The following is a 26,803-nucleotide window of genomic DNA, read 5'->3' as shown; positions in this document are numbered from 1 at the left end:
GACCTATGGAAGTCAGTGTCAGGGCCACCACACACAAGGGTGCCAGCGAGGGGCAGGTGGGAGCTCAGCTCCAGTTCACACGCTATAAACCCTAGTACAGGGCTAATTCGCATGAAAGCACATTGGGGCGCGCAGAGGCCTTCGCAGTGACACGCTCTTTCTGTGAAGGCATAGTGAAAAGAGCCAGATGGGAGTTTCCGGTACTGCTCTTCCTTTGTTGCCATCAGAGGGGTGCTCTGAGCTCTTCTGGGGGGAGGGGGAGAAGCTGCCTCTGGACACTTTCAGGAAGGAGTTAAATTGCTCCCTGCTTCCTTTCACCTCTCCCATGGAGACTCCCAGTGGTGAACTAGCTGAGTCAATTGAAAATCAATACTCCCTTAGACACTGTTTTCCCCTAACCAATGGGCAAAAATTTAAAAGTTCAACACACATTCCATGGGCAGGGCTGTGGCAAAACAAGTATTCTTCTAGGTTGCTGGTGGAAGGGCAAAATGATGCAGCCCCTAGGAAGAGAAATGTAGATATAATGGATGAAACTATTTATATCTTTACTTTTTGATCTAACAACCCTGCTTCCAGGAATTTACCACCAAGAAATGCCTCCACCAAATTCAAAAACATACTCACAAGGCTTTTGTTGTACCAAATATTGCAAGGAAGTCAAATGTTGACCCATAGACAATCGGTTAAACATATTGTGGTCCATCTATAAAATACAGTACTCTGCAGTCATTAAGAAAAAAAAAAATGAAGAAGAGCTCTATGAATTGATGTGGAAGATTTCCAGGTTTTATTAAGTGGAGAAAAGCAAGATGCAGATAAAACATATATAGTACTGCACTACATTTTGTGTAAGAAATAAGGGGAAATAAAACCATGCATATGTATGTGCTTATTTTTATAGAAAGAAACACAGCAGGACAAACCAGAAACTAATGAAAATGATTAACGGTAGATGTGGAGGGGAGAAGAAGAGGAGTGGGGCTTCCCTGTGTGCAACTTTTATACGATTTTGACTTTGGGACCACATAAATATTTTATATTTCCAGAACTGTAAATTCAACTTTTTAATTTTAGAACATTAGAATTTTAGTATTTTAGAATAAACTTTTAAATTTAGTTTGATTTACAGAAAAGTTGTTCCAGAAAGCAAGGAAATGGTCAATAAAGACATTTCATTAAAAGAACACAAGAAAGGATGCCCTGTTTGGGATACTTTGAGTATCCCAAAGAACAATGATAGTAATGAATTATAGCACACTGAATTAAAAATAAAAAAACAAGTCCATAGTGATGTGGAACTGGGAATGTAGAAGAAGGAAAGCTCTTTTTTTTAACAGAATAAATGGAAAAGAAATGACAGAATTAGAAAAATCACCATTTTGCAACTTGCGGTGTGATAAATGATTTGGACAAAAAGCATTACTGGATACTAAAACCATTGGGAAAATACTGTTGAGGACAATGTTATGCACATGGTCTCAAAATATTAGGATGTTTTGAGTATCATTTCACAGATCACTTACTTATTACAAAGGGGGAAATATACCTTTATAATGCAAAGACCTGGAGGCCTCCACCTTCACCAGTTATCAGTAGCGGGACAGTCTGACATGTGCCTCCAGATGTGATGCAATAAGGAGCCCACACATGACCCACGTAGTATTAGTCTTGTCAAAAGTATTGAACCCGAACCTAATCATGAAGAACAATCCAGAAAATATATCCAGCAGGGCATGCTATAAGACAACTGGCCTTGACTCTTCAAAAAAGTCAGTAATATAAAAAACAAAGTAAAGTTGGCATCTTTTCTTCATTTAAAGGACTAAAGAGTCCTAAGAGGACTAAAGAGACCAATTCAATGCTGACCAAATGAATTGTGTCAACGTTGATTAAATTTTAGCTTAAAAAAGCAAACAAAAACTCCATAAAAGACCTCTTGGGGACAGTTGGGGGTGTTTGAATGTGAACTAAGTGCAGATATTTTGAAACTAGTGTTAATTTTCTTAGGTGTAATGATGTTGTGATTATGCAGGAGAATATCCTTATTCTTAGGAGATATGTAATGAAGTATTTAGTAGGTAATTGTCATGGTGTCTACATAATACTCTCAGATCATTGAGCAATGATGCAGAAAAAGAAAGAGAATGCAAATATGGCAAAATGTTGACATTGATGAGTATAAATGAAAGGTCATGGGTGTTCATGATATTGTCTTACAACTTTTCTATAGATTTAAACAATTTCAAAATGAAAGGTTGCAAAGAGAATGTTCTCCCTGCTGGGAGAGGGCATGTGTCATGTGTGTCCTGTCTACCTCTCCTCTAGTTCACGGTGCTCACGTCTCCTGCCGTGGGCACATTTGCTGCCTCTTTACCAAGCTGAGATATCATCTCCTGTTTCCACCCAGGTGAAGACCCCCTTGTGGACGATCAAAATGAACGTGATATCAACTCAGTCGCTGGTGTCTTAAAACTATATTTCCGAGGACTGGAAAACCCACTCTTTCCTAAGGAAAGGTTTCAAGATTTGATATCTACTATTAGTAAGTACCGATGGGCATGGCGCAGACAGAGGAGGGGATTTCCCAGCAAAATGTAGATGCCTTGACAAATGTTGTGGGAGTTATGCAGTGGCCCATTCCTAGGCTACAAAGGAAGAAGAGTGGTCCTTGTCTTTGTAGAACTTAATATCTGGTTGTGGAAATAATAAGATGCTTTATAATGAAAGGGTTAAAGTGGATAGCATCCTCCCTGGGTGCAGAAGGATCTCAGAAGAGAAGAGACAGAGGGGGACTTGGGTTTGCAGATTGGAGCAGAGGAGTGATGTGAGCAGAGTCTTCCAGGAAGAGTGGACCCAGGGGACACAGACCGGAGAGCCAGCAGGAGGTGCCCCAGTCAGCACATGGAGCTAGAGTAGGGGGACCTTGAATGCCTTGCAAAGGTTCTGGAGACTTTCCCCTCAGGTAGTGGGGAACCATGGAAGGTTTGGGGGTCAGGGCAGTGACATGACAAAGAAAATGGAGAAGAAAAATGGACAAAAGAAATTGAGAGGACCCTTCCTCTGATGTCACTAGCTGTGAGAATCCTCCTTGGTTAGGATGTTTCTGAGGATAAAGACTGGAGCCCAGTCTAACAACGCTGTAAGAAAGGCAAAACCCAAGACAACATTTGGGGGAAGCTTTTTTAAAAAATCGACTTTTTAATTTTAGGACATTGGAATTTTAGTATTTTAGAATAAACTTTTAAATTTAGTTTGATTTACAGAAAAGTCGCTCCAAACCTAGTTTTACTAGAGGGTGTTTTTTCTCAGTGCACTCTGAGAGGTAGTTTCAGCAAAGAACATGGCCCAGTAGGTGGCAAGTAAAGAGGCCTGAACCCTCTTATTTTCCTTGTGTAAAAGACCCTTCATGAGCCCTCCCCCCATCCACTCTACTTCCTACGCATCTTTCCAGAACTAGCTCATGCTCTAAATTACATCTCAGAAGGATTTTTCCAGGCCACAAAGGCCCCAGTCCTCACTGACCCCTGTGTTACTGGCTCAGCCGATGTTTCCAGAGCACCAGTATTCCAGGCCCTGAGTGGACAAGGATGAAGACCTCTGGCACAAGGCCATGACATTGTATAGCATTGAATCCTACTGGAGAGAAAGTGCCTTCTCAGCTCTCTGATTACATGAAGGAGAAAATCTCACATGCCAATCTCCCTTTGAAACAGAGAGAGCAACTTCAGTTTCAGAAAGTTTTTCAGGCAACAATGCCTAGCTATAATTTAGCAAAAAGAGCAAGAATGTTTGCTTTCATCGTATTTACTTTTATATCACCTTCTAATTATGGCAAGTGGTGGAAGTTTCTCCCTTACAGAAGTGATATAAAGTTTCTTCTTTAAATACATGTGTTTAAGAAAAGCAATGTTACTAAATAAAAGTAGAGGTAGTACTAGGGCACTAATGACTGAAACTGAGGAAACACTGACGTGGAGGGACCTGTAATGAGGGACAATGGAATGAAGATGTATGCAGAGAGCTTTAAACTCTGTGGGGAGGTGTGAATGAGGCTCCCTAGAGCTGGGCATTGAAGGTAAGCTGGAGTGTGCCAGGTGGAGAGGAGAAAGAGGGGCAGAGGGATCATCAGTATGTGTGAAGACCCAGGGGCAGGAAAGTCCTTTGCAAGAGAGAAATGGTGGGTAAGGCGGCCTGGCACAGGATTCCTCAGTGAGAGGGCTATTGGAATTTGAAGGTATATTAATACCTTGTTGTGTGTTCCACATATTCAGGGCACTTAACACCCTTGACCCTGGCTACCAAATGCCAGTAGCACCCTCTAGTCATTACGGCAATCCCAATGACTACCCCCATAGATTTCTAAATGTCCCCCAGTGCTGTACTACCACCTCATTTGAGAATCACAGCTCTAGATCATTGTAAGATTCCTTGGGAAGTGGCAGTAGCTGGGGCATGAGGCAGGCAAGGATGGTTGGAGCTCCATTGTGAAGGGCCTTGGAGAAGGCAGAAGAGAAATGGGAAAAGTTGTGTTTTAGGAGGGATACAGTGACAGAATGTGGGGGCTGGAGAGGGGCTATGTGAGAAAAACATGTTCTGAGAAAAGGAAACTAACATCGTTTTGAGGATCAGCTTTTCAGGTAAACATCAGAGCTTTGGCAACTCACTATTCTTAGCTCCTTCACAAGTCAAAGCCCCTAAATCACTTTTCTCTCCTTATCAATCCCAGTTTGCTGTCCCCATAGTCTGACTGCTAAAAATACCAATACCTGCCTCTCTAGGATTGACCTGAAAACAGGGGTCTGAGGTGAGATCTCCAGTATCTCCCAGGCTCTTTGACCAGTGGGTAGCTTGAGAGGTGGTTATCAATTCAACAATCCCTGAGCACCTGCCACATGCCAGGCCAATGTTGCAGCTAGTGTTTATAAAGAGTTTAATAAAATGTAATCCCTGCCTGTTTTCATCAGGATGCTTAGGTTGACAGTGACAAAAGTCAAACTGGCTTAACCCAGGCAAGGGGAGGTTTCAGTTCATGTGTCTGAAAAGTTGAGGTCCAGCAGGGTTGCAGCTCTCACACGGCATCAACAGGGACCTGTCCCTCTCCATCTGTATGCTGGCTTCATTCTCAGGCAGCCCTTCTTTCCTGTTAGCCCCCAGTTGCCCCAGACTTTGCTCTACCCAAGTTCAAGGGGGCACCTCACTCTAGGTTTCTCCATCCCAAAGTCCTGAGGAGTAACTCTGATTGGTTCTGAGTAGGCCACTTACCCCTTCCTGAACCAGTCCCTGGGGATATGTGACCAGGGGAATAGGAAGCTATGATTGGCCAGTTCAGGGTCACATACTGATATGGGGCTTAAGCACTGTGCCTCCTCCGCCTGATGGAAAAGTTGGCCCTGGGTCCATGTTACCCACATTACCTGGAGGCAGGTAGAGCTGGCTCCCCACAAACCACATGGCAGAGGTGGGACTGGCAGGCGCCTGCTACTTTGCCCTCCAAGGATGAAAGACACCATGCAAAGCCCTTCTGCCTTATAGAACTGGAGAACCCAGCTGAGAGGGTGCACCAGATCCAACAGATCCTTGTCACTCTGCCCCGTGTGGTCATCGTGGTAATGAGATACCTCTTCGCTTTCCTCAACCAGTGAGTAGTGCCCATGACTCCCCTTCCAAGGGGGCCCTCTTTGACTCTGCTTAGGCCTCTTTTGGGAGGGTGGTGTCCTAAGGCTTTTGCAGATACTGCCTTTTTCAAAACAGAACATGGAGCCCTCCTGGATTTTAGCAGAGCCCCCAAAAGAAAGAAGCTACTTGGGGAGGGTCTGCTTTCCCTGCTGACTTTTTGGGTGCCTCCTTTCCTCTAGCCTCTCCCAGTATAGCGATGAGAACATGATGGATCCCTACAACCTGGCCATCTGCTTCGGGCCCACCCTCATGCACATCCCTGATGGGCAGGACCCTGTGTCCTGCCAGGCACACGTCAATGAAGTCATCAAAACCATCATCATCCATCACGAAGCCATCTTCCCCAGCCCCCGGGAGCTAGAGGGGCCTGTGTATGAAAAGTGCATGGCTGGAGGGGAAGAATACTGGTAAGATGCCATTCCTCTTATTTTATTACCATCATGGTTGCTGTGATTTTATGGAACAGGAACAATAAGAAGACCTCCAGTTTTCTCACTGCGTTATAGTCTACACTTTCATATACATTTTCTCATTTGAGCTTCACAGCAGCCTTTTATGATCAATATCAGTCAAGATTCTCTTAGTTACAGGAGACAGAAATACAACTCAAACTGAATTAAGCTAAATGGGGATTTATTGGTTTGCTTGACTAAAAAGTCTAGGATATGGCTTCAGGTACAGCTGGATCCGGGGGCTCAAATATATCAGGACTTTGTCCTGTGATCTCTGTCCCTTGGCTCTGCTTTCTTCTATGCTGGCTTCATTCTCAGGAAGCCTCTCCCTTGGTAGTTTTAAGAAGGCAGATGGCAACTCCAGATTTATGACTTATTCTCTCAGCATCTGCAGTGGAGAAAAAAGAACTTTTCTTTCCAAAATGTTGTAACGCAAGCCCAAGTGTCATTGGGCCTGATACTTATCCCTGACACAATCCCATGGGGAGGGAGTTGTAACGCTCTAAGTGTCCAGGGTGAGTCACAAGCCAATCTGAGGAAAGAGGGGAGTGACTAACATCCCTCCCTCCTTGACCTCCTGAACTGAGAGTGACACTTCACTGCTGCCTCTTCCTACCTAGGGGTTATCTTTATAGACAAAGTCAGCTCACCTTTTTGGGTGCACCACACCAGGTCAACAATCATTGGTTGAGTACCTCTACGGTGTTGGCACTGCACTGGGTCTTAGAAGAAAGATTCTAGAAATATTTTAGAGCCTTATCAAAATCAAGGCTGATTACCTTACCTAGGCTCAGACTTTAAAATCTGGTCAAGTCTGGAAATTCAGAACATCAAGTGATAGAGACCAGTCAAAGGGTTTCCATTATTTCTTTAGTCCCAATCCAGGACAACATGCAGCTATCTATTTAGGTATTACCTGCACTGCTTTCAGCCAGATGCCTACAGGGGAGTTTTTCTTTGGATTGTCAAAGCATTCCTGGACTCTTGAATTGCCTTAGCTCTGTGGGCATATTTGGGCAACTGCCTCAAAGAAGGGAGCTGTTCCAGCCCCTTTGTTACCCTCTTACTCCTGCATAGAAATAATGGGCCAGGGTGATATCTAATCACAGCTCTCTAATCCCATTTGAGGCACTAAAGGGCAAGTCTGTCCCTGTTCTGTAACAAAAACATTTAACAGCCAGCAAGCATAATTTATGGACAAAGACGCTCTGCACACAGTTTCTGCAACCATTACTAGTTCTCTTTTCTTGTTACAATATATATATAATCAGTATTCAGAGAAGGGACACATAGATCTTAATGCACTTACCAAAGAACAATGTAAACTAACCACATTTTTCTTTATCCCATTTGTTTCCCATAGAGAGAGGAAAACTATTAATTACATGATAATTTTGAAGGCTTTTTCAAGGCAAGAGGGGGGATTTGGGCTGAGGGGCTCTTGTCACAGTCATTCATTGAACAAATGGTCACTGAGCATTTGGGAGGCAGTGGGCTGAGTGGCAGCAATGGAACCACAAAGAAGATTGACCCCTGGCCTCAGAGAGCTCTAGAAGGAGGAAACAGGTAGTTCCAGAAGTAGGGCCTCCAGAACCAATCTAAGGAGGTCAGGAAAAACTTTCCTGGGGAAAGTAAAGACTGAGCTGGAACCTGGAAAATGAACTGGAGTCGGCAGAGAAGGAATGGGCAAAATGTGTCCCAGGCCCTGGGAACAGCATGTGCAAAGGCCTGGAACATTAAATAAAATGAAAAGCAATTTAATGAAGCCAGAGTGTAGTGTGTGACAAGGCGGTGGTGAGAGCGAGGGCTGCCTGGATTAGCAGGAGTCAGGGTATGGCAGGTCTTGAAGACATTACCCAGGAGGCAAGGGAGACTCTTTAATAATAAAGTCCATATCCCCTTAAAGGGCCTTTTAAATGGCCTACTCTGAGAAGTCTTCCCTGACCGCCTGTGTAGGGTCCTTTCTGCTCTTCTTTCTCTGTTCATTTGTTTCCTAAATCACATGAATTCCAACTTGCATTGTTGTACTTACTGGCCTGTTTAGTTGTCTTCCCCACTAGAGTGTAAGCACCACAAGGGCAGGGATTTTGTCTGCTTTACTCATTATTGCATCCCTGATCCATAGCGCAGTGCTTGGCATATTTTAGGGCTCAGTCAATGGCTCAATAAAAAGACCAACTGATTTACTCCATGAATGAACCCTGGCCTCAAGATGCTTATCATCTAGTGAAGGGGCAGCAGGCAGTGAAATTATAAATTTGGTGGGCCTGGCCTCACTCAAGAACTGTGCTCATCATGACTGCAGCCTCCTTTCCCTGCCAGGGCTGACCTGGGCTTTAGCCCAGCAGAATCACGAGGTAATCCTCAGGTACCCTGCTCCTTGTTGGCTTCACTTCACCTCCCTGGGTGTATCATCTCAGCTAAGACAAGGGAGCCGGTCTAGATGAAATGGCTTGGATTACTTCAGAGGTTCCTTTCTGTTCTGGCATGCTTTACACCTACGGTTCCTCTAATGATAAATTGTCAGGGCTTTACTAACACTGCCCGCTGGATCTCACAGAACACAAAGGCATCGAAAACCTTTCCCAAGAAGATATCCAGCAAATTCCAGGGTTGGGGTGAAGCTGGGGAAGCTCTTCAGGGAGCTCCAAGGAGGAGGGGCTGGGAGTGGTTTTCATATTAGGAAGGTCCATGGATGGGTGGAATAGAAAACACAGGGTGTTGAAGGTTGGGGGCTGGTCTGTGTGTAGCCCTAGAGGTGGGATGGGCTGGCACTCCACTGGAGGCTGAGGAGTGAGGACAGACAGCCCCCAGTGAGGCCCTTCCCTGTGCTTCCTTGCAGTGACAGCCCACACAGTGAGCCAGGAACCATCGATGAAGTTGACCATGACAATGGCACAGAGCCTCACACCAGCGATGAAGGTGAGTGAGGGGGTATTGGGGCCACAGAACCCACTGTGGCCTCATATGCTGACTATTCACAAACCCCACCACAGGGCTGGCCCATAGAAGCCCCTCCAGCTTTCCAGGTCAGCACACTCATCCTTTGCAATAGATGGGCCCCAGGAAAACCTCAGCAGTACATGCGCTCCAGTTCACCACATCCTATACCTGGCCTGGCCCAGGGTCCAAATCCTAAGTGGCAGTAGGTTCCTAAGAAGGGAGCCACCTTTGTTCCTCTGCCCCGCCCTACAGCATACCTTCACTGAATATCTGTTCTGTGCCAGGCCCGTGCTGACCCTTGGAACAGGGTGATGAATGAGCCATCAGTCCTCAAGGAGCACCCAGGCTCATCCCCTCACCTTCATAGTCTTGGAAGCAGTTCCTGTGACGCAAAACAATAATGCTGAACTATCGTGTGTCCTCAGTGCCATGGGCTCCTAGAAGATGAGGCCAAAGGATGATGATCCGGGAAGTGTGTAGAGGGCCAGAGGGCAAAGCTAGCTGGCGTTCTGAAGGGCTCTCCAGATTCTCCCACCTCTAGACAAAGAGAAGAGAGATGATTTGTCTCTCGGGGAACTGAACTATGTAGACAGGTGATTTGCCTATGTGGACCCAGAGCCAACCTATCCTTTAGGCAGGATATACACAGTGCTTAGAGCTCCTGATACTTTTAGGAGCCCATAAAAATGTTTTTTTAATTTCTTTTAAAACTGGAAGAAAATAATGAAAAAGGTGCAGCCTGGATTGTACTTGTTTTTTTTTTTTTAAAGATGTATTTATTTATTTATTTATTTATTTATTTCTCTCCCCTTCCCCACCCCCACCCCCCAGTTGTCTGCTCTCTGTGTCCACTCGCTGTGTCTTCTTCTGTGACTGCTTCTATCCTTATCAGCGGCACTGGGAATTTGTGTTTCTTTTTGTTGCGTCATCTTGCTTTGTCAGCTCTCTGTGTGGAAGGCGCCATTCCTGGGCAGGCTGCACTTTCTTTTGCACTGGGCGGCTCTCCTTACGGGGTGCACTCCTTGTGCATGGGGCTTCCCTACGTGGGGGACACCCCTGCATGGCAGGGCACTCCTTGTGCGCATCAGCACTGCGCATGGACCAAGTCCACACGGGTCAAGGAGGCCCAGGGTTTGAACCACGGACCTCCCATGTAGTAGGTGGACACCCTAACCACAGGGCCAAGTCCACTTCCCTGTACTTGTCTTTATACCAATGCAGTCATAAACACAACTGTTATTTAATGGAGGGAGATCCCCACAAAGACAAAAGTGCCTACTTCTGGCCTGGGAAAGTCATAATGAAGTCTCCTATGGACCAAGCATAATGCTCCTGGCTCCCTGTGATAGTTGTTGGTTGTTTTTTGTTTTTTTGTAAGTCATGACTTACCATTTCTTTTACTTGGCCTTCATGTTTCCCTTGTGGAACAATCCCATGCCCTGCTGGCCACTACATTTGTCAGGAGAGCTGGAGATATAGTCAGTGGTGCTGAGTGGATGACTTCCACCATCTTTTTAGCCAAAAGCCTCAGTGGAAAAGAGCTTCATTTTCATAATGGTTCCATAAAAGGTTCGGGGATTGAGTCTTATTGGACTGACTTGGCCCAAAATGGAACTAATTGGTCAAATGTGGTTTGGAAAATCAAATCCAGATATGTTGCCTAGACTCCTGAGAGGCCAAGGTCATCCTGAATTGGGAAGTGTCTTGTGGAGTTTTTGTTAGGAGATGTAAAAGCTGTCACCTTCTGCTGATTTGCAGTGGTTTGCTTTCCTCTTTCCTTCTTTCCCTCCCTTCCTCCCTCTCCCTGCCGCCTCCAGTTCTCCCTCTCCCCCTTCCTCCCCTCACTTGTCTCAGCCCCCCTCTCCCTTCTCTCCATCTGTTGCTTGCTTTATTTCTGGATCGGTGTGTTTCTCTCTCTCTCCCCCTTTCCCTCTCTCCCCTGATATTTCTCTTTGGCTTTCTCTCTGGTGTGTGTGTGTGAGTGTGCGTGTGCATGTGCCCTTGCATGCATCCCTCTTGCTCTAGATCTGGTTCTCAATGTCTGTCTTCCACTGGGGAGAGAAATACCTCTGATGTTAGATGACATAAGCTGTTGCTTTCCGAAACTGAGATGGGTAAGGGCTGCTGCTGGTGGAGGCGAAGAGCCCACAGGAGGGCAGAGCAGGTGCCCTCCGAGGATTTTCAGCTCGGGGAGCTGAGCTGCATGCCCACCTTCGTTCAGGCTGCCGTCCCTGGCGTCATCCTGGCCTGCTGGTTTTCTCCTGCAGGGTAGAAGACAGCTCTGGGCATCAGGGCTGAGGATGAGTGAGGGGCAGCACAGGGCCTGCGGGGCAGCGACGAAGCAGCCGCAGAACACTCGCAGCAGGCTTCATCCCCAACAACTGCCTCCCGGAAAATGCTGCCCCCCTGCCCTCCCCGCCTCAGAGGCTCACTGCTCGCAGTGCAGAGGCTCGCAGTTGTCCCTGGGAGGGGATGAGGCAGAGTTTGTGTCCGTTTCCCCAGCCCATCCAAGCTCCCATTGTTCTTTGTAAGATGGCTGGTTTCTGAGACTGACAAAGGCAGGAAGAATCATCTGGAAAGGGCCACAGCCTGACTGGAAGGCATTCCGAGTGTCCTGTGTGTTGGCGGGTTGGCAGGGAGTGGTGAGTCAGGGCCACCAGTGGAGGAGGACAATTAATTGCATTTTCTAAATGTTTACATTCATGCTGACCCCAGTCAAAGGATTCACAGAGATATTGAGATGCAGGGACAGTAGGCAGAGCACTGGACTCAGAGACAGGAGATCTGAATTTTTTTTTTTTAATTTCTCTCCCCTTTCCGCCCCCCCCCCCCCCAGTTGTCTGCTCTCTGTGTCCATTCACTGTGTGTTCTTCTGTGACCATTTCTATCCGTATCAGCGGCACCAGGAATCTGTGTTTCTTTTTGTTGCGTCATCTTGTGTGTCAGCTCTCCATGTGCGCGGTGCCATTCCTGGGCAGGCTGCACTTGCTTTCGTGCTGGGCGGCTCTCCTTGCAGAGCGCACTCCTCGCGCGTGGGGCTCCCCTACGCGGGGGACACCCCTGCGTGGCAGGGCACTCCTTGCGCGCATCAGCACTGTGCATGGGCCAACTCCACACGGGTCAAGGAGGCCCGGGGTTTGAACCGCCGACCTCCCATGTGGTAGGCAGATGCCCTATCCATTGGGCCAAGTCCGCTTCCTGAGGAGACCTGAATTTGAAAGCAGAGGAAGACCTTTCTGGCCTTGTGATCTGAAGCAAACTCCAGAGCCTCTGGCCTCCATTTCCTCCTCTGCTAAAATGAGAATGACAGAACTGAGAGAATTGTGGTCGATGTTAAAATGAAGTGACATACATATATGAATGGATTTAGTAGTTCCTGGTGGGTGAGGAACTTGTATCAACTCTGTATGGAGTATTAGCCCTTCCTAATCCTGATAGAGAAACTGAGTCAAGGAGAATTTTATTGACCTGGCTGGTGAGTGGCAGCCTAAATCTCCTGATTTCTTTACCTGTTTTCTGTAAGACATTTCATTTTGGGAAGAATCATTACCTTCTTTTCTCTTGAAAACACCCTATAGAATGGAATCCAGAAAACTCAACAGGTCAAATCAGCTATAGAACTGTGACGTCGTATCCTTGTCATAGATGGGTCAGCTGATGAATGACTAAATTGGAAAATACATTTGTGCTTGCTCTTTGGTCTCCAAGGTTCAGAAAGAAACTGTGGTTAGACCAAGAATCCCTGATTGTCAGAATGAAATCAAATGAAAAAAGTAAGGCAGCCTGTCAAGAACAACTTTATTAATTTTATGCTAAATAAGGAACAAGTTAAAGAAACCATTAAAATCAGTAAGAAGAGCATGTTCATACACATATACACATATGCCAATTTTATTTTTCAATTGTACCACCATTCCCTGGCTAATGTTTTCTCAAAATTCTCCAAGTTGCCTTTGACTGCTCTGCCATCATCCACACATAGAAAGCCAACCAGCCAAGGGCTGTCAACCTTACTTCTTTGGACACAGAAGTTCATAGATGGGTCTTAGGAGGTCCGTTGTGGGCAAAATTCCTTAAGTACAACTCCAGTCAGCCCTACTGGGATAGATCTCTTCTCCTCTTGTATCCCAGGGGTTGGCCCTCTCCATCTCTTCACTTCCTGCAGAGTCTTAGGGCACACCTATCTGGCATGTGAGACTCCCAATTAGCAGGAGTTGAATTGAATATTTTCAAACTCACACCACCATATATAGGTATCGTCGTCTTTATGCTAGACAGACGCAAAGGCCTTGTGGCAGAAACAAGCTTGGCCTGTTTTTAAAACATCAATGAGGCTCTATTAATTACATTTATGCCCAAGTGTTTAGAGGGAGAGTATACTGATATCTGCAACTTACTTTAGGCTGCATCAAAAAATAAGATGGAGGGGAGCAGATGTGGCTTGAGTGGTTGAATGCCTCCTTCCCATGTACCAGGTCCCAGGTTCGATCCCCAGTACCTCCAGCACAGCACAGGTTTCCAGGGACAAGAGTACAGAGGGCCTCACAAGCTCCAGAAGACATCTCAGCTTTGTTCCAAGCACAATGGGAAGCCTTCAGAGGGTTTTGAGCAGGGGAGTTTCATGGTCTGATTTATGATTTTAAAAGATCCCTCTGACTTCTGTGGGAAGAAATGGCTCTACCACACCATAATGAAAGCCAGGAGGCAAGGTAGATGGGTAATGGTTTGGACCTGCATGGCAGCCTCACAGTGGTGAGTCAAGGTCAGATTCAGGAGATGTTTTGAAGAGGTTGTTGATGGATTTGATGCATGGTGATGAAGAGCAACCCCAAAATTTCGGCTTGAGTAGGCAAGTAAATGGTGGTTCTATTTCCTCAGATGAGGAAGATAAAGGAATTAAATAAGTTTGGGTACAGGGTTGGAGAGTGATAATGGAGGAAATCACATACTCTATTTTAGATATGACAAACCCAAATAATAGACTTGCTAATGAATACTCCACCACTCACTCTTCTATAATGATATCTGCATGTATGGGTTTTCGCTAAGCTTGTGGCTCAGTCCTACTCCTCCTGTTTCTTTCCCTTTACTGTTTTTACCTCCATGACCAACCCACCCTCAACTCCAGACTCTGGTCCTGCAGGGCCTGCTGGAGACTCTGGGGGTGGGAAAGGCAGTCTTTCCATAATCGTCCTAGCATCAGCAAACCTCTGCTCAGGGCAGCTCCTTTATCAGTGTGGAGAAGTTGGTTCAGAGGGAATCCCAAGGGGTGAAGTATGCTTTTAAAACCCCAAGAGCACGCAGGCTGTCTGGAGGGAGCTCCTGGTCTTGCGAAGCCCCTGGCCTTTCCGCCTCTGTGCTAAGCCAGCAGGCAGGTTACCAGGCAAGTCCAGCATGCAGCTGGGTGTGACACTCACAGACGCAGCAGAAGGAAGCACAGAATCCTCTCATTTTTGGAGAAGATGACTCAAGTCAACTACCCACCCTGTGTCATCTGTATCAAAATAGCATTGAAAGGCCTTTGCCAGGAGCCCACTGGGGGTGGAAGTGCTGGCATAACTTTTTGAGGCCTGGCCGCTAAAGAAGGCTGTCTCTGCCACTGAGAATATGTCCTTGTGCCGTTCCATCTCAAGAGGGGTAGGCATAGGCTTCTGGAGCAAGCTGCTTACGGAAACAGCTGTGTGTGCGCATCTGTGTCTGCATGTGCATCTATGTGCGCCTTTATGCATACATCTGTGTGTCTGTGTGTGCTTATCTGTGTGTGTTGGTGGGTAGGTGTGTGTCTGAGTATGTGTGTGCATCAGTGTGTGCTTGTGCATCAGTGTGTGTGTCTATGTGCATCTGAGTGTGCATGTGCATCTGTGTGCCTGTGTGAGTGCATGGGTACATTGGTGTATGCATGGATACCTGTGTCCATGTGTGCATGATTGAGTGTGTGTGAATCTGCGTGTGCATCTGTGTGTCTGGGGACATCAACAAAAGAATGCCCCTCCTCTGCTCTTTGATTTTCCATGTCATTCAGTGCTGTTAGAAGTATGTGAGCTCTGATAACAACAACTAACCCTTACAGAGTGCTATGTGGCAGGCACGGCAAAAGTTGCTTTATGTATATTGGTTCATTTAATCCTCACACAACCCTATAAGATAGGTGTTAATATTATCATTTCCATTTTACAGGTGAGGAAACTGAGGTTTAGAAAGGACAACTGAGTTATCCAAGGTCACACAACTAAAAAGCAGTAAAAGCAGCTGTTCTGACCTTAACTACATGTCACACAAGTGAATGGATAGATGGATGGATGGATGGATGGATGGATGGATGGATGGATGGATGGATACAGGATATCAAATGGATTATGGAAGGGACAGTGAGTGCCAAGGAAGCTCAGCATAGGGAAGGTCTATGAAGGCCAGAGACAGCAGGTCTGCTTTTGCCATTATTTCTGTTAGAATTTAAAAGAAAAAAACAATATATATATACATGTATTATTTTTATAATGTTAAAGATCCTTTTGTTTACCTTAAAATATAAATAGATTAATACCCCCACACACTCAGTTTTCTACCCAATATGGGCACTTCTTAGGGTACAAGCTGTAACAGTGGTTAAATAAATCATAGTCACAACTACCTTGCTCCCTCAGAATCTCTTCCCTGAACAACACTAGTTGTGTGGTCTACAAGTAAACCACTTAAAATCTCTGCAGCTTAATTCCATGTCTTGCCCTCTTCCTCAGGCTCAAGCCGTAAGTAGTTATAATCATGATAGCTGCTGTTGACTGAATCCCTAATGGATGTCTGTACTATACTATGTACTTTCATACAGTAGCTTTGAATCCTCATAACAACCCTTGCAGATAAGGCACCTGAGGTGGACAGAGGTTATGTACCTTGCCCGAGGTCTCATGGACAGGAGGTGATAGCGGGGCAGCGGGAGTGCCTTCAGACAAGAGCCTTGAGCTCACTGCCTAGCCCAACAGTGGGCTGTCATTGACTGGTGAGGAGGAGATGCTCGATGGATAAATGTGCATGTACAGAGAGCTCGAGCTATGGTTCAAGTAAGGACTCCCCTCATTAAGTCCAAGAATGAGCTTTGAGGAGTTCTGGGAACCCTTCAAATTTGTGTACAACATTTTGCACAGATGAACATCCATGTACATCATTGGTCTGAACTCCCAAAAGGTTAAGGACCACAAAATGTGTTGTAAGTAGACAAAGAAGGAAAGCCTCATGACAAAATGGAGACCAAGTGTGAAGGTATAAAATAAAAAGAAATTTCTTAAAACATTTTAATAAGAATCAAAGGACTGCTGACGACAACAGAAGCGGACAAAGAAACAAGACGCAGCAAATAGACACCAAGAACAGACAACCAGGGGAGGGGGGGGAATTAAATACATAAATAAATCTTTGAAAAAAAAAAAAAGAAGAATCAAAGGGGAGCAGATGTAGCTATACTGGTTGATTGCCCGCTTTGTGTATAAGGTCTCGGGTTCTATCCCTAGTACCACCTAAAAACAAAATAAAATAAACAAATTGAAAAACCAACTCAGGGGAGCCGGTGTAACTCAGTGGTTGAGCACCAGCTTCCTATATATGAGGTCCCTGGTTCAATCTCAGGCCCAGGTACCCCCATCCCCTGTCCCTTGCCCCCGCAAAAAAGAATTAAAAACTGGAGAACAAGAGGGCAGTGGAAAATAAGGAGATGGCATGTCAGCTGCCATTTTATGTTTTGGGAGACGGAAGCCCAGAGAAGGTTGATGGCTTGCCTGAGGTCACAGAGTGGAGAGTGGGCCCGAGCCTGGGACCGGGTGCCCGAGCCCCAGCCCACGCTGTTTTCCCCAGGCTTGCTGCCTGCCCTTCCCCAGAGAAGCCAAGGAGGCTTCTGGGCTACCCACTGCTGACCTCACCAGTGTTCCTTTCCTCGCTTTCTTTCCAGAAGTGGAGCAGATTGAGGCCATCGCCAAGTTTGACTACGTGGGGCGGTCCCCCCGCGAGCTGTCCTTCAAGAAGGGGGCGTCGCTGCTCCTGTACCACCGAGCCTCGGAGGACTGGTGGGAGGGCCGGCACAACGGCGTGGACGGGCTCATCCCACACCAGTACATTGTCGTGCAGGACATGTGAGTGGGAGGAAGGCCGAAGAGATGAGTGATGTCTGGGGTGGGCACAGGAAGGGGCGGGGGCGGGGTTGTATGCCATATCTGCCTTCCCTGATAGAATATGCTTGCTTTTCTCTAAGAATTGGTTATATCTAACTTCCCTTTAAATGATGATCCACTTCACAAATATGCAAATTGCTCATTCCTCAGAGTAGACAGAGATGGCCCCGGGTGCCCCTGGCCCACCAGCCTGACCGTGTGGCAGCCTCCCTCACCCACCGTGCTCCTCTGTGTCCATGGGATCTTGCCATGACACCTCTGCCCCCTGGGCCCTCCCTGTAGCTGGCGACAGCCCCCTACCTCCTTATCTGTCCACCATTCTCCACCTCGAGGTGGCTCACTCAGGGACTGGGAGACACAAGCATTCTTTTGTTTTGGATTACTGGGGTACTACTTTTTATGATAATGTCAGGGGTTAAAAAAAAGAAAAGGTCTTGCATCCCAAGTACTTAGCCCTTTACCAGAAGCCCCAGAAAATCCGTACCTTCCATTCCTTTGAAAACCACTGAACATTCCTGTGCCCACACTTCCTATGGGCTCTTGCCAGTTACACTGTGAACTGATTTATCGGGAAGCTGCTACCAAGTTAGACTTCCAGGGAAGGGGACTGAAAGCATAAGTTTTTATGGGACAGGGAAGGTCTGAAGTCAGAGAAAAGGCCAACCAGGAAAACTCCATGGGGAATGCCACAGGAGAGGGCCCCCTGAGGGCAGGGACGGGTGGCTGGCAGGGAGAGGGCCATGGAAGGAGGCTGGCAGAACACCCAGGCAAGCTGGAGCCACCTCACCCTTGTCCAAGGCCTGGGTGGGGAGGTGTGGAGGGAGGCATCTTCCTGCCTTGCTGAGCCCTAAACCGTTTCTCATGGAGCCCCACAGAGACTCAGCAGACAGCACCCAGCACTCAGCCTGCACACTCCATTCCCCCGTTGCAGCCTTCAGTCTTGTTCTAGTGCGGGCAACCTGGGAGAGAAGAACAAACCAGGAGAGAGGAAGGGAGAAGGCAGGCACGGGGTGGTAGCATAGAAGAGGGTCTTCTGCTGGGGAAACGGACTTTAGGAGCATTGCCGTGGGTGTGCCTGGTGGGCAGTGGACTTGTCCTGAGCTGTGGGCACAAGTAGACTCTAAGGCCTGCATTGATCCACACCCTCAGACAGTGCCATGCACCCTGGGTTCCCTGGAGGGAAGCACCCCCGATTCATGTCTGTCCTTCTCCCCAGGGACGATGCCTTCTCGGACAGCCTGAGCCAAAAGGCTGACAGCGAGGCCAGCAGTGGGCCATTGCTGGATGACAAGGCCTCCTCCAAGAACGACCTCCAGTCCCCCACGGAGCACATCTCGGATTACAGCTTTGGGGGGGTGATGGGCCGGTAGGAACGTGGGTTCATTGTTCCTGCTAGGGCCATGGAACATGTTCATATCTGATTTGGGAATTTGGGAGAATTCAGGGGCAGGAAGGCAAGGAAGCTGCTGGAGGGGAGGGAAAGAGAGTGGAGAAGAAGGCTCGACACAATATTGAGCACAGCTCGGTGGGCTGGTTGCCTTTGGCCCAAGGATGCCAGGGCTCAGACCAACCCAGCCTGGGGGAGAGGGGTGGAGGGGCAGGAGGGAAGGCAGATGTTGACAGCTCAGTGCTTTTTGTTTAAAATAATGACAAGAGCGAGAGTTACAAATTGGCAAGTATTTTTCCTACCTCTCTCCAGTTTCTGCACCTCCTCCCCACTTTCTGTTGAAGACCTAAGTTGTTATATTTAAAAACTGAAAACTCCCAAACTCCCCGAAATGTACTATGTAAACAGAAAACTCAAACCCACTCACACTGTGGGGGAAATTGACACTTGACTCCACCCACTTATTTGGTGGGAGCAGATTTGCCAATCTCTTCACTCCCCGTGGGTGGGCTGGGCTGTGTCACATGACCTTTCTGTCAGGCAAAGAACTGTGCACTTCAGTCTGACCAAGGTTTAGTCCAAAGTATGTGGGTGTTGCCAAAGAAAGAAAAAAAAAAAGGAAAAGGAAAAGCTGACTGCTTCTCAACTGCTTTCACAATCAGATTCTCAAATTGTCATGGTCTTTTTCCAGGGGCAAGGTCATGTGATCAACCCAGATGGATGGGTCCTTGCCAGCAGAGCCTAAGGCGTCAGTCTCAGTGGCAACATACATTTTTTAATTTATCTGAGCAGAAGGCCCGATGCCTCTTGTCAGCATTTCCGTTCAGTTAGCAGTTCAGGGCTCTCTGACTGATGATGGAATTGGGGCACAGTGGAAGGCTGGGATAAGGAGGTGAAACAGTCACGGTCCTTTGGCTTCTGGAGGGCCGTTTCTTCTCCTGCCTCTCTTCTTCTCTCTCACTTCCTTCTCTCATCTACTTTTCTTCTTGTTCTTTCCCTCTCGGTCTCTCTTGCTCCCTGACACTGTGCTTCAGTCCTGCTGGGCTCCCCACAGGCGTTGCTTAGCTTGGCTGGCGGCCACACTGAACGTGCTCCCTGAACACACTCCACTCCCAGCACATGTTCCTCCTTCCTCACCCCCCACCACCTCTGGCCTTCCCTCCCCAGTGCCTCGGGACCTCTTGCGACACCCATAGAATGTAGGCAGGTCTCCTTTGTGTCAAACCTTTCCTCCTCTAGACACTTTCACACCTATTGACCCTCATGCTAAGGTGGGCAAAGAATAAGCTGCCCATTTGATGATTAAGAAAATGATCTCAGAGGACACAAGGAAGGCACATGACACAGACAGGGAAGGACTCGCCCTCCTAGTACACGTTCTAGTTCCCCTTTTGCCTCCACTAGAACTTCTGTGGAGTGTGAAAGGAATCCAGATGCACAAAACAGGTGCCAAAGATGCAATTTTCAGTTTCAAATGACGAGTTTTCCAAGTTCCGATGAGCCTCATAGAAATGGCCTTGAGCCAGGGTGGGTGACAACATTGAAGTCTGTTCAATCCCCAGGGGCTCCTCCTGGCTTGGAGGGAGCTGGTAACTTTTTGGTACAGTCAAGCCTCAATGCTTCAGACCAATTAGAAGTTCGTCAGAGTCATGGAAATGTTTGAACTGCTTAAGAATGTATCATGAGCCAAACTAACTATCAGCAAAATGTTCCCAGGATGACCTTCTACTGGCTTTGACCTAACGTGTAGACAAGATTCGTTTTGTAATTAGTACCTCTGCTATCTGCAGCTTGCAAGCAAAATGCTCCAAATTGCCTCCCCCTGCAGCTGAGTATTTGCTGAGGCAGTCCTTTCATTGCAGCGCTGAGGAGTCTGACCGAATGAGGCTTTACTATACCCACTCCCTAGACTAGTGTGTAGTGCATGGGGGTTGCTGATCCATTCTGAGACTTGCCGGGGTTGACCTCTGCCCCATGCCCCTTGCCCCCGGCTCCTTTGCAGAGTGCGGTTACGATCGGATGGAGCGGCCATCCCCAGGCGCCGAAGCGGGGGCGACACGCACAGCCCGCCCCGGGGCCTGGGCCCCAGCCTAGACACGCCACCCCGGGCCGCCGCCTGCCCCAGCAGCCCCCACAAAATACCTCTCACCCGGGGGAGGATCGAGAGCCCCGAGAAGCGGCGGATGGCAACGTTCGGGAGCGCCGGCAGCATCAACTACCCCGACAAGAAGGCGCTCTCCGAAGGGCATTCGATGCGGTCGACGTGCGGCTCCACCAGGCACAGCAGCCTGGGGGACCACAAGTCCCTGGAGGCTGAGGCCCTGGCAGAAGTAAGGGCCAGCTGCATGGCTGGCCGGGCCGGCCGAGACCCCGGAGGGGCAGTAGGGTGGGAACGTTTGGAAGGGGGAGCCACCTTGGCCTTCATGGCAGGCTCAAGGTTAAGGCAGAACAGAAGACAGTGAGGTGCCTTCCCTTCCCCTTGCTGGGCCCCCCTGAGGGAGCTGAGGCTGGTTGGGTGCCGCCACCAGCTGTTTCCAGAAAGGCCGAAGACCCTGAGCCTTGAGGCTGGAGAGGGCAGGAGTTGCCTGGAGGCAGACCGGATTCCTGGGATTTGGTGATGGCAGATCTGGCCACAAGATGGAATGACCGAGTTATCCATTCATTCATCTATGTGTTCATTCATTCATCCACTCACTCATTAACAAACACTGAGCATCTGTAGTGTGACAGTCACCGAGGGAGGCCCTCATTGTACAGTGGAGGTCTAAAAGGGAAGCAGCCCTGCCCACGTGAAGGTGCCAACCAATCACCACACACAGCCATGAAATGGCCGTTGTACCAGGTGGAAGGAATGGAACATGGTATTTTATGAGCCTAAACTATGGGGCTCACACCTATGCAGGGAGACTCTTCCCCTGGGACAGGCAGGCCTAAATTTGCCAAGGCTGGAAGGGAAGAATGTTCCAGGGTCTTCCAAAGTACTTGGGGTTTTTTCATTACTTTTATTTGTCAGTGAGGAATCACTTGCCAAACAAATAGAACTGTAACTTGCTTAACAATTGGCATGACTGGTTTTATGTATTTTGGCAGTTCTATCATATTGCTAAAAGTTTCCTTTTTTTCCCTCTGACACTTGGGGTGGGCACTGCTTATGTGCCCCCTCCCCAGTATTACCTCCCACGGGAGAGACAGCACTGCTTCCTGGGCTGTGAGGACTCTGTCATGGAGAGTGGCATTTGAATCCTTTCAAAAGCAGGAAGAGGAAAGGTTACCAGGTGGGCTGTGTTGTGGAAGGTTCCAAGGAAATACCCAGCCCAGAAACAACTAAATGCCTCTTCACACCCTTCGGGTCTAGCTTGGCACCATTTCCTCATGTCCCTGAAGGGGAGTACTTTGGCACGTGCCCCACAGAAGAGGCGGGCAGCCTGATGGCTCCTCCATTCTCCATTCTTCTTGGAGACCTCACCCTAGACCCACCATCGCCTGGAAGCGTCCTCCCAGGTCATGGGCTGCCTGAGGCCTGCCCCAGAGCCTTTGCATAAAGAATCACAGCAGGGTGAAGACAGGGTTTCCGAAAGTGGGCCCCACAGTAGGCTAACCTCATGGGATATTAATGGGGAATATATATACATACACACACATACGTACATACATATATATATATATATATATTTGTGGTCAAGGAAGTTTGGGGAATGCTGGTTTGATTTATCTATAAGATTTTTCAGGACCATTAAATATGTTGATATGGATTGGTGGATCTCCAAGAGAGAGACAGGGCACGCCCCATTTCCCAGGCTTCTTTGACCTTTATCCACAGAGAATTTTGGAGGACCAGCCCAAAGAATACACTCTGGAGTCTGCTGTATGCATTGTTTGATGTGCAAATGTATTTACACCCTCTCTAATTTGGCAGCTGCCATCCAGGAGCTCCTTTCACAGACAGGCAGGACAGGAAAACCCGTCAGGAGCCAGCAGAGGACACTGGACAGCTGCAGCCTGCTCAGCAGAGATGTTTTACCATCGGCTCTTGACTGGGCAGGCTGCAAAGGGGAGCTGTGGCCAGGAGACTCTCAAGTAGCACATAGAGTCACATCCAATTCTCTGGTCTCAAAGTGTCTTCTAGCATTTAGATCCAAACCCATTTAAAGAGGCCGTTTGGGGAATTTGCAACACTGCCAACAGAATCAGGGAGCCATAACTTGCAGCCCCGATTTGGGAGGAGGTGGGAAGTGCGCAGCTCCCCCACTCTGCCCGCCCGTCCCCAGCGCCTCTCTGCACCTGCCCCTGGAGGCTCACCCCTCCCTGCTCAGACTAACGCCAGGCTCATGCCTAAACAACGCAGCAGTCTTCCTCTGAGCTTCCTGTCTTTCTGGCTCACACTCTGCCTGGGTAGAATGGTGAAGGTGGTGGGAGGGGGGTGATAGCTACACTTGACTTACTGACGTTTTACCTCTCAGCTCAGGCTGGACCAGAGCCAAAAGAGAACCGCGCTGTCCTCAGGGGATGAATTAAGCAGACGGAGGGCTGCTGGAGCCAGTCGGGAGTGCAGTCTTCACCACTGCTGGGCTGGGCTGTGGGCAGGCTTCCCTCCGAGATGGGCAAGAACAGCCATGCCTGCCTCTGTGAATGACACACAGAGTCCTCCACAACTGACCCTTCTGGTTAAGGCACAACGGGCCCCTTCTTTAAATCCCCACTGTTTTGGGGCAAGGGATAAAATGCTATGGGAAAGCATCAAAGCTAATCTTAGTCATTAACCAGAGTTCAGCAGCCCCTTAACAAAGCCAAAAGGATAGGCTGGGACAGTGAGGTGAGAGAGAGCCGGGCACCCAGGCTGTGGCTGGAGTGGACCCTTCATGGGGAAGGAGGGAAGGAGAGAAGGTAAAAAAGGACTTGGGTGCAGAAGGCACCTGGCCAGAGCAGCTCTAAAATCTGACCTCACCAGTCTCATTGGACTTCAACGTTTTTCCGGATGTCTTGGTAGCCATCCCTCGCTTGGAGTGCATGCCGTGTCTTCCAACACTGGTTTTGAGCAGTCTTCCCCATCGGCCCCTCAACAGCCAAGCCCCTGGGGCTCACCCACTCAGCCTCGAGCCCCCCCTCCATCTCTTTATTGCATGCCAGTCCTGTAAGATCCAGTGTCCTCCAAGGACTCTATGAAAACCACTGTCTGGCAGTTTACAAGCTTCATCCCGTCCATTATCTCATTCCATCTTCACAGTAGACTTGTGAGTTTTTAAGAGATGAACAAAGTGGGCTTCAGAGGGACTGCGGCTTGCCCAGGGCCATGCAGCCAGAATGTGCAGAGGCATCTTTTCAACTCAAAGATCCAGGGCCCTTGGCCGTCTCAGTGGCTTCCGGATAAAATGCTGACTTCCAGCTCCAGTGTCCCCTCTGGAGGTCCTGGGCATCCAGAGGGCTCTCTACTGCTGAGCTCTTAAATATTACAGCATCCCTGGGAGTTACATACGCAGACTAGGATTCTTGTTGCTTTTTATTTATGTTTTCTTCTTAAAAGGTAATTTTCTGATTCCTGAATACGGAGAAGAAAGTAGCCATCCCATCACTGGGGGATGAACATCATGAACATTCTGATGTGTCACCTCCAAGTAATTTGTCCACGGGTACACATTTTCAATAGTAACAATCCTGGTTAGGGTCATGAACTCTGGAGCCAGACCACCTGGGTTCACACTTGGGCTCTGTGATCTTGGGCAAGTTACTGAACCAGTTGGAGCTTCAGCTTCCCCTTGTGTGAAGTGAGGATGATGATAGTACCTCCCTTACACGAGTGTATTAAATGAATTAGTTGGTAGAAAGGGCTTCGACTGGGGCTCAGTGTTAGCTATCACTGCTACTGTTCTTAGCATTATTACTTTGGAGTGCTTACTGTGTACACAGTGCCATTCCAAGCTCTTCACAGGAACATCAAGCCCCTGAGGTAGACATTGTAATTATTTGCAGTTTAGGAATGAGAACTCTGAGGTTCAGGGAGGTAAAGTAACTTGGTCAAGGTCACGCAGTAAGGACTTGGCCCAGTAAGAAAGTGGCCAGTCCGAGTTTGAACCCATGTCTGTCTGACTCTGGACATTCCCTTTTTATGTCTAGTCTAACCTGTCTCATGAAGTCTCTACTCCCTGTGCAGGGCACGGTGCAGGGGACACCCACACTGAGTCTCCCACTTGGTGGTGTGACAACTCGGGGATTCAATCTCCATCCCAGCCAGGAGGCTCCTGGGGACCCTCCCCTGGGAAGGCCCGCGGGCCAGTTACAGGCAGGCCTGCAGACGCCGTGCTGACCTGAGCTCTCTCTGTCCCCAGGACATCGAGAAGACCATGAGCACGGCTCTGCACGAGCTGCGGGAACTCGAGAGGCAGAACACGGTCAAACAGGCGCCGGATGTGGTGCTGGACACCCTGGAGCCCCTGAAGAACCCCCTGGGCCCCATCAGCTCGGAGCCCGCCAGCCCCCTGCACACCATCGTCATCCGCGACCCGGACGCCGCCATGCGCCGCAGCAGTAGCTCCTCCACCGAGATGATGACCACCTTCAAGCCCGCCCTGTCTGCCCGCCTGGCCGGCGCCCAGCTGCGCCCGCCCCCCGCGCGGCCCGCGCGGCCCGCGGTCCAGCACCGCTCCAGCAGCAGCAGCAGCTCGGGCGTGGGCAGCCCCGCCGTGACGCCCACCGAGAAGATGTTCCCCAGCAGCTCCGCGGACAAGTCGGGCACCATGTGACCTGCAGGAGGGGGCGGCACCGCCCTGGCCCTCTGGGGCACGCCACGGTCTGGGATGGCCTGTGTGGCCTCCACTTCCTCCCCAGGGATCTGGCCTTCTAGAAAGGGCAGAGACGGGGAGCTCAGCCCGGGAGGGTGTGTCCGTGCGGAGCCCAGGCCTGCGGCACGAGCGGCAGCTCACACTCAGCCACGTGAACCCGACAGACATCTGTACAGACAGAGCCCCAGAGGGGCGCAGGGGCGAGAAGAGCCCCCGACTAGAGCGTCTCCTGATTGTGGCAAAATGTTCGATGGCTTCACCCGCATAGCATCACTGGAAAATTATTCTCTCTGCATACATATATGTGTGTGTGTATATGTCTATGCAAATATACGTGCACATATATATGTATGTATGTGTTGTAGGTGTGTGTGTATATATATATTTATGCATCTATATACATATACTAGATCTGGACACACACGTACTAAATGTATATAGTATTTCCTTTTTCTTTTTATGAAACTTAGATTTACCTCAGACCCATGCCACCAAACATCTCCCACTGAGTTATTTGGTGGGATTTGCAGGGACTTTTCTGGGAGAATTTAGAAGCCCACTGTAACTGCGAATGAAGCAATATACCACTAACCTGCAGAAAACAAAACAAAAACAGTCTCCCACTGTCTCCAGAAGTCGTGGCCTTCCAGAGCAGTCTGCCCCTAAAGGAAGGGTGGGGCCGGGGATACCCCAAGCCGGCTGCTCCTAGACGTGGGGAACCCTTCACAGAAAACCCCTTTCATCCCAGAGACCCTGCCCTTCCACTCAGCGGCCAAAGGCCAACTGTGCACGTGAAGGCACAGGAGGAAGTCGGCGAGAAGAACCCCGACCACGGAAGCCTTGTGTTTGTATGTTGTCAAAGGGGATAATGAGAACCCAAGCCCCATCGCAGCACAGTATTACGTGTGGTTGGGAAAAAGGAAAGAAAAAAAAAAAAAATACAGTGGTGCGGAAAACTTCAAAAAACCTAGAAACGCTGTAGGAATAAATCTGTGGTAACTATAGAGGTTTAACGTAATGCCATTTGAAAATATTTAATTTTTTCTTCTCCTCTTTCTACTAATTATACTGTGTCAGATTTGGAACTAAACAGGCAAGGAGGCTTTGAGTCACGTTGTTTGAATTTCAAGTCAGGCCAGGCCGCCTTTCGGCTGTGCCTCTTGCATGAAGTGCATGAGCCGGAAGTGACCAGCTCAGACCCAGGATGAGAGGGGCAGTCCTCTGCACTTTCTGTACTAGAGAACGCAGCTGGTTGAGTTTATGAGCTCCCTCTCCCCCTTGCCTTTGCCCTCCCCCGCCCCTCAAGGGCACCTAATGTAGATAAGAATATGGGGATAGAAATGGGGGTGTGACCTTCAGGTAGAATGAGCAAGGCTTCTGACCCTTGGCTGGATGAAAGACCTGCAC

General features: G+C 48.6%; 1 protein-coding gene across 4 annotated transcripts in view; it reads left to right on the top strand.

The window, feature by feature from the left end:
• The window catches only part of SRGAP3 (SLIT-ROBO Rho GTPase activating protein 3), a 260,329-nt gene extending 233,830 nt beyond the window's left edge, over window positions 1–26,499 (top strand). For 2 of the 4 annotated variants that reach the window (XM_058288697.2, XM_058288696.2), the window contains 8 exons: window positions 2,411–2,545; window positions 5,536–5,641; window positions 5,859–6,086; window positions 8,974–9,053; window positions 17,014–17,194; window positions 18,450–18,599; window positions 20,623–20,950; window positions 24,944–26,499. In XM_058288697.2, coding sequence (XP_058144680.1) covers window positions 2,411–2,545; window positions 5,536–5,641; window positions 5,859–6,086; window positions 8,974–9,053; window positions 17,014–17,194; window positions 18,450–18,599; window positions 20,623–20,950; window positions 24,944–25,357 — 1,622 coding nt within the window. In that variant the 3' untranslated portion in view covers window positions 25,358–26,499. The remainder of the gene's footprint in view (window positions 1–2,410; window positions 2,546–5,535; window positions 5,642–5,858; window positions 6,087–8,973; window positions 9,054–17,013; window positions 17,195–18,449; window positions 18,600–20,622; window positions 20,951–24,943) is intronic. The other 2 variants (XM_058288698.2, XM_058288699.2) reach the window with 2 other exon arrangements.
• Window positions 26,500–26,803: the final 304 nt, after the last annotated feature.

This window comes from Dasypus novemcinctus, chromosome 26, assembly GCF_030445035.2.
Source record: "Dasypus novemcinctus isolate mDasNov1 chromosome 26, mDasNov1.1.hap2, whole genome shotgun sequence".
In the NCBI taxonomy this organism is placed as follows: domain Eukaryota; kingdom Metazoa; phylum Chordata; class Mammalia; order Cingulata; family Dasypodidae; genus Dasypus; species Dasypus novemcinctus.
Note: the sequence above shows the minus strand (reverse complement) of the source record. Positions and strands in the feature narration are given on the sequence as shown.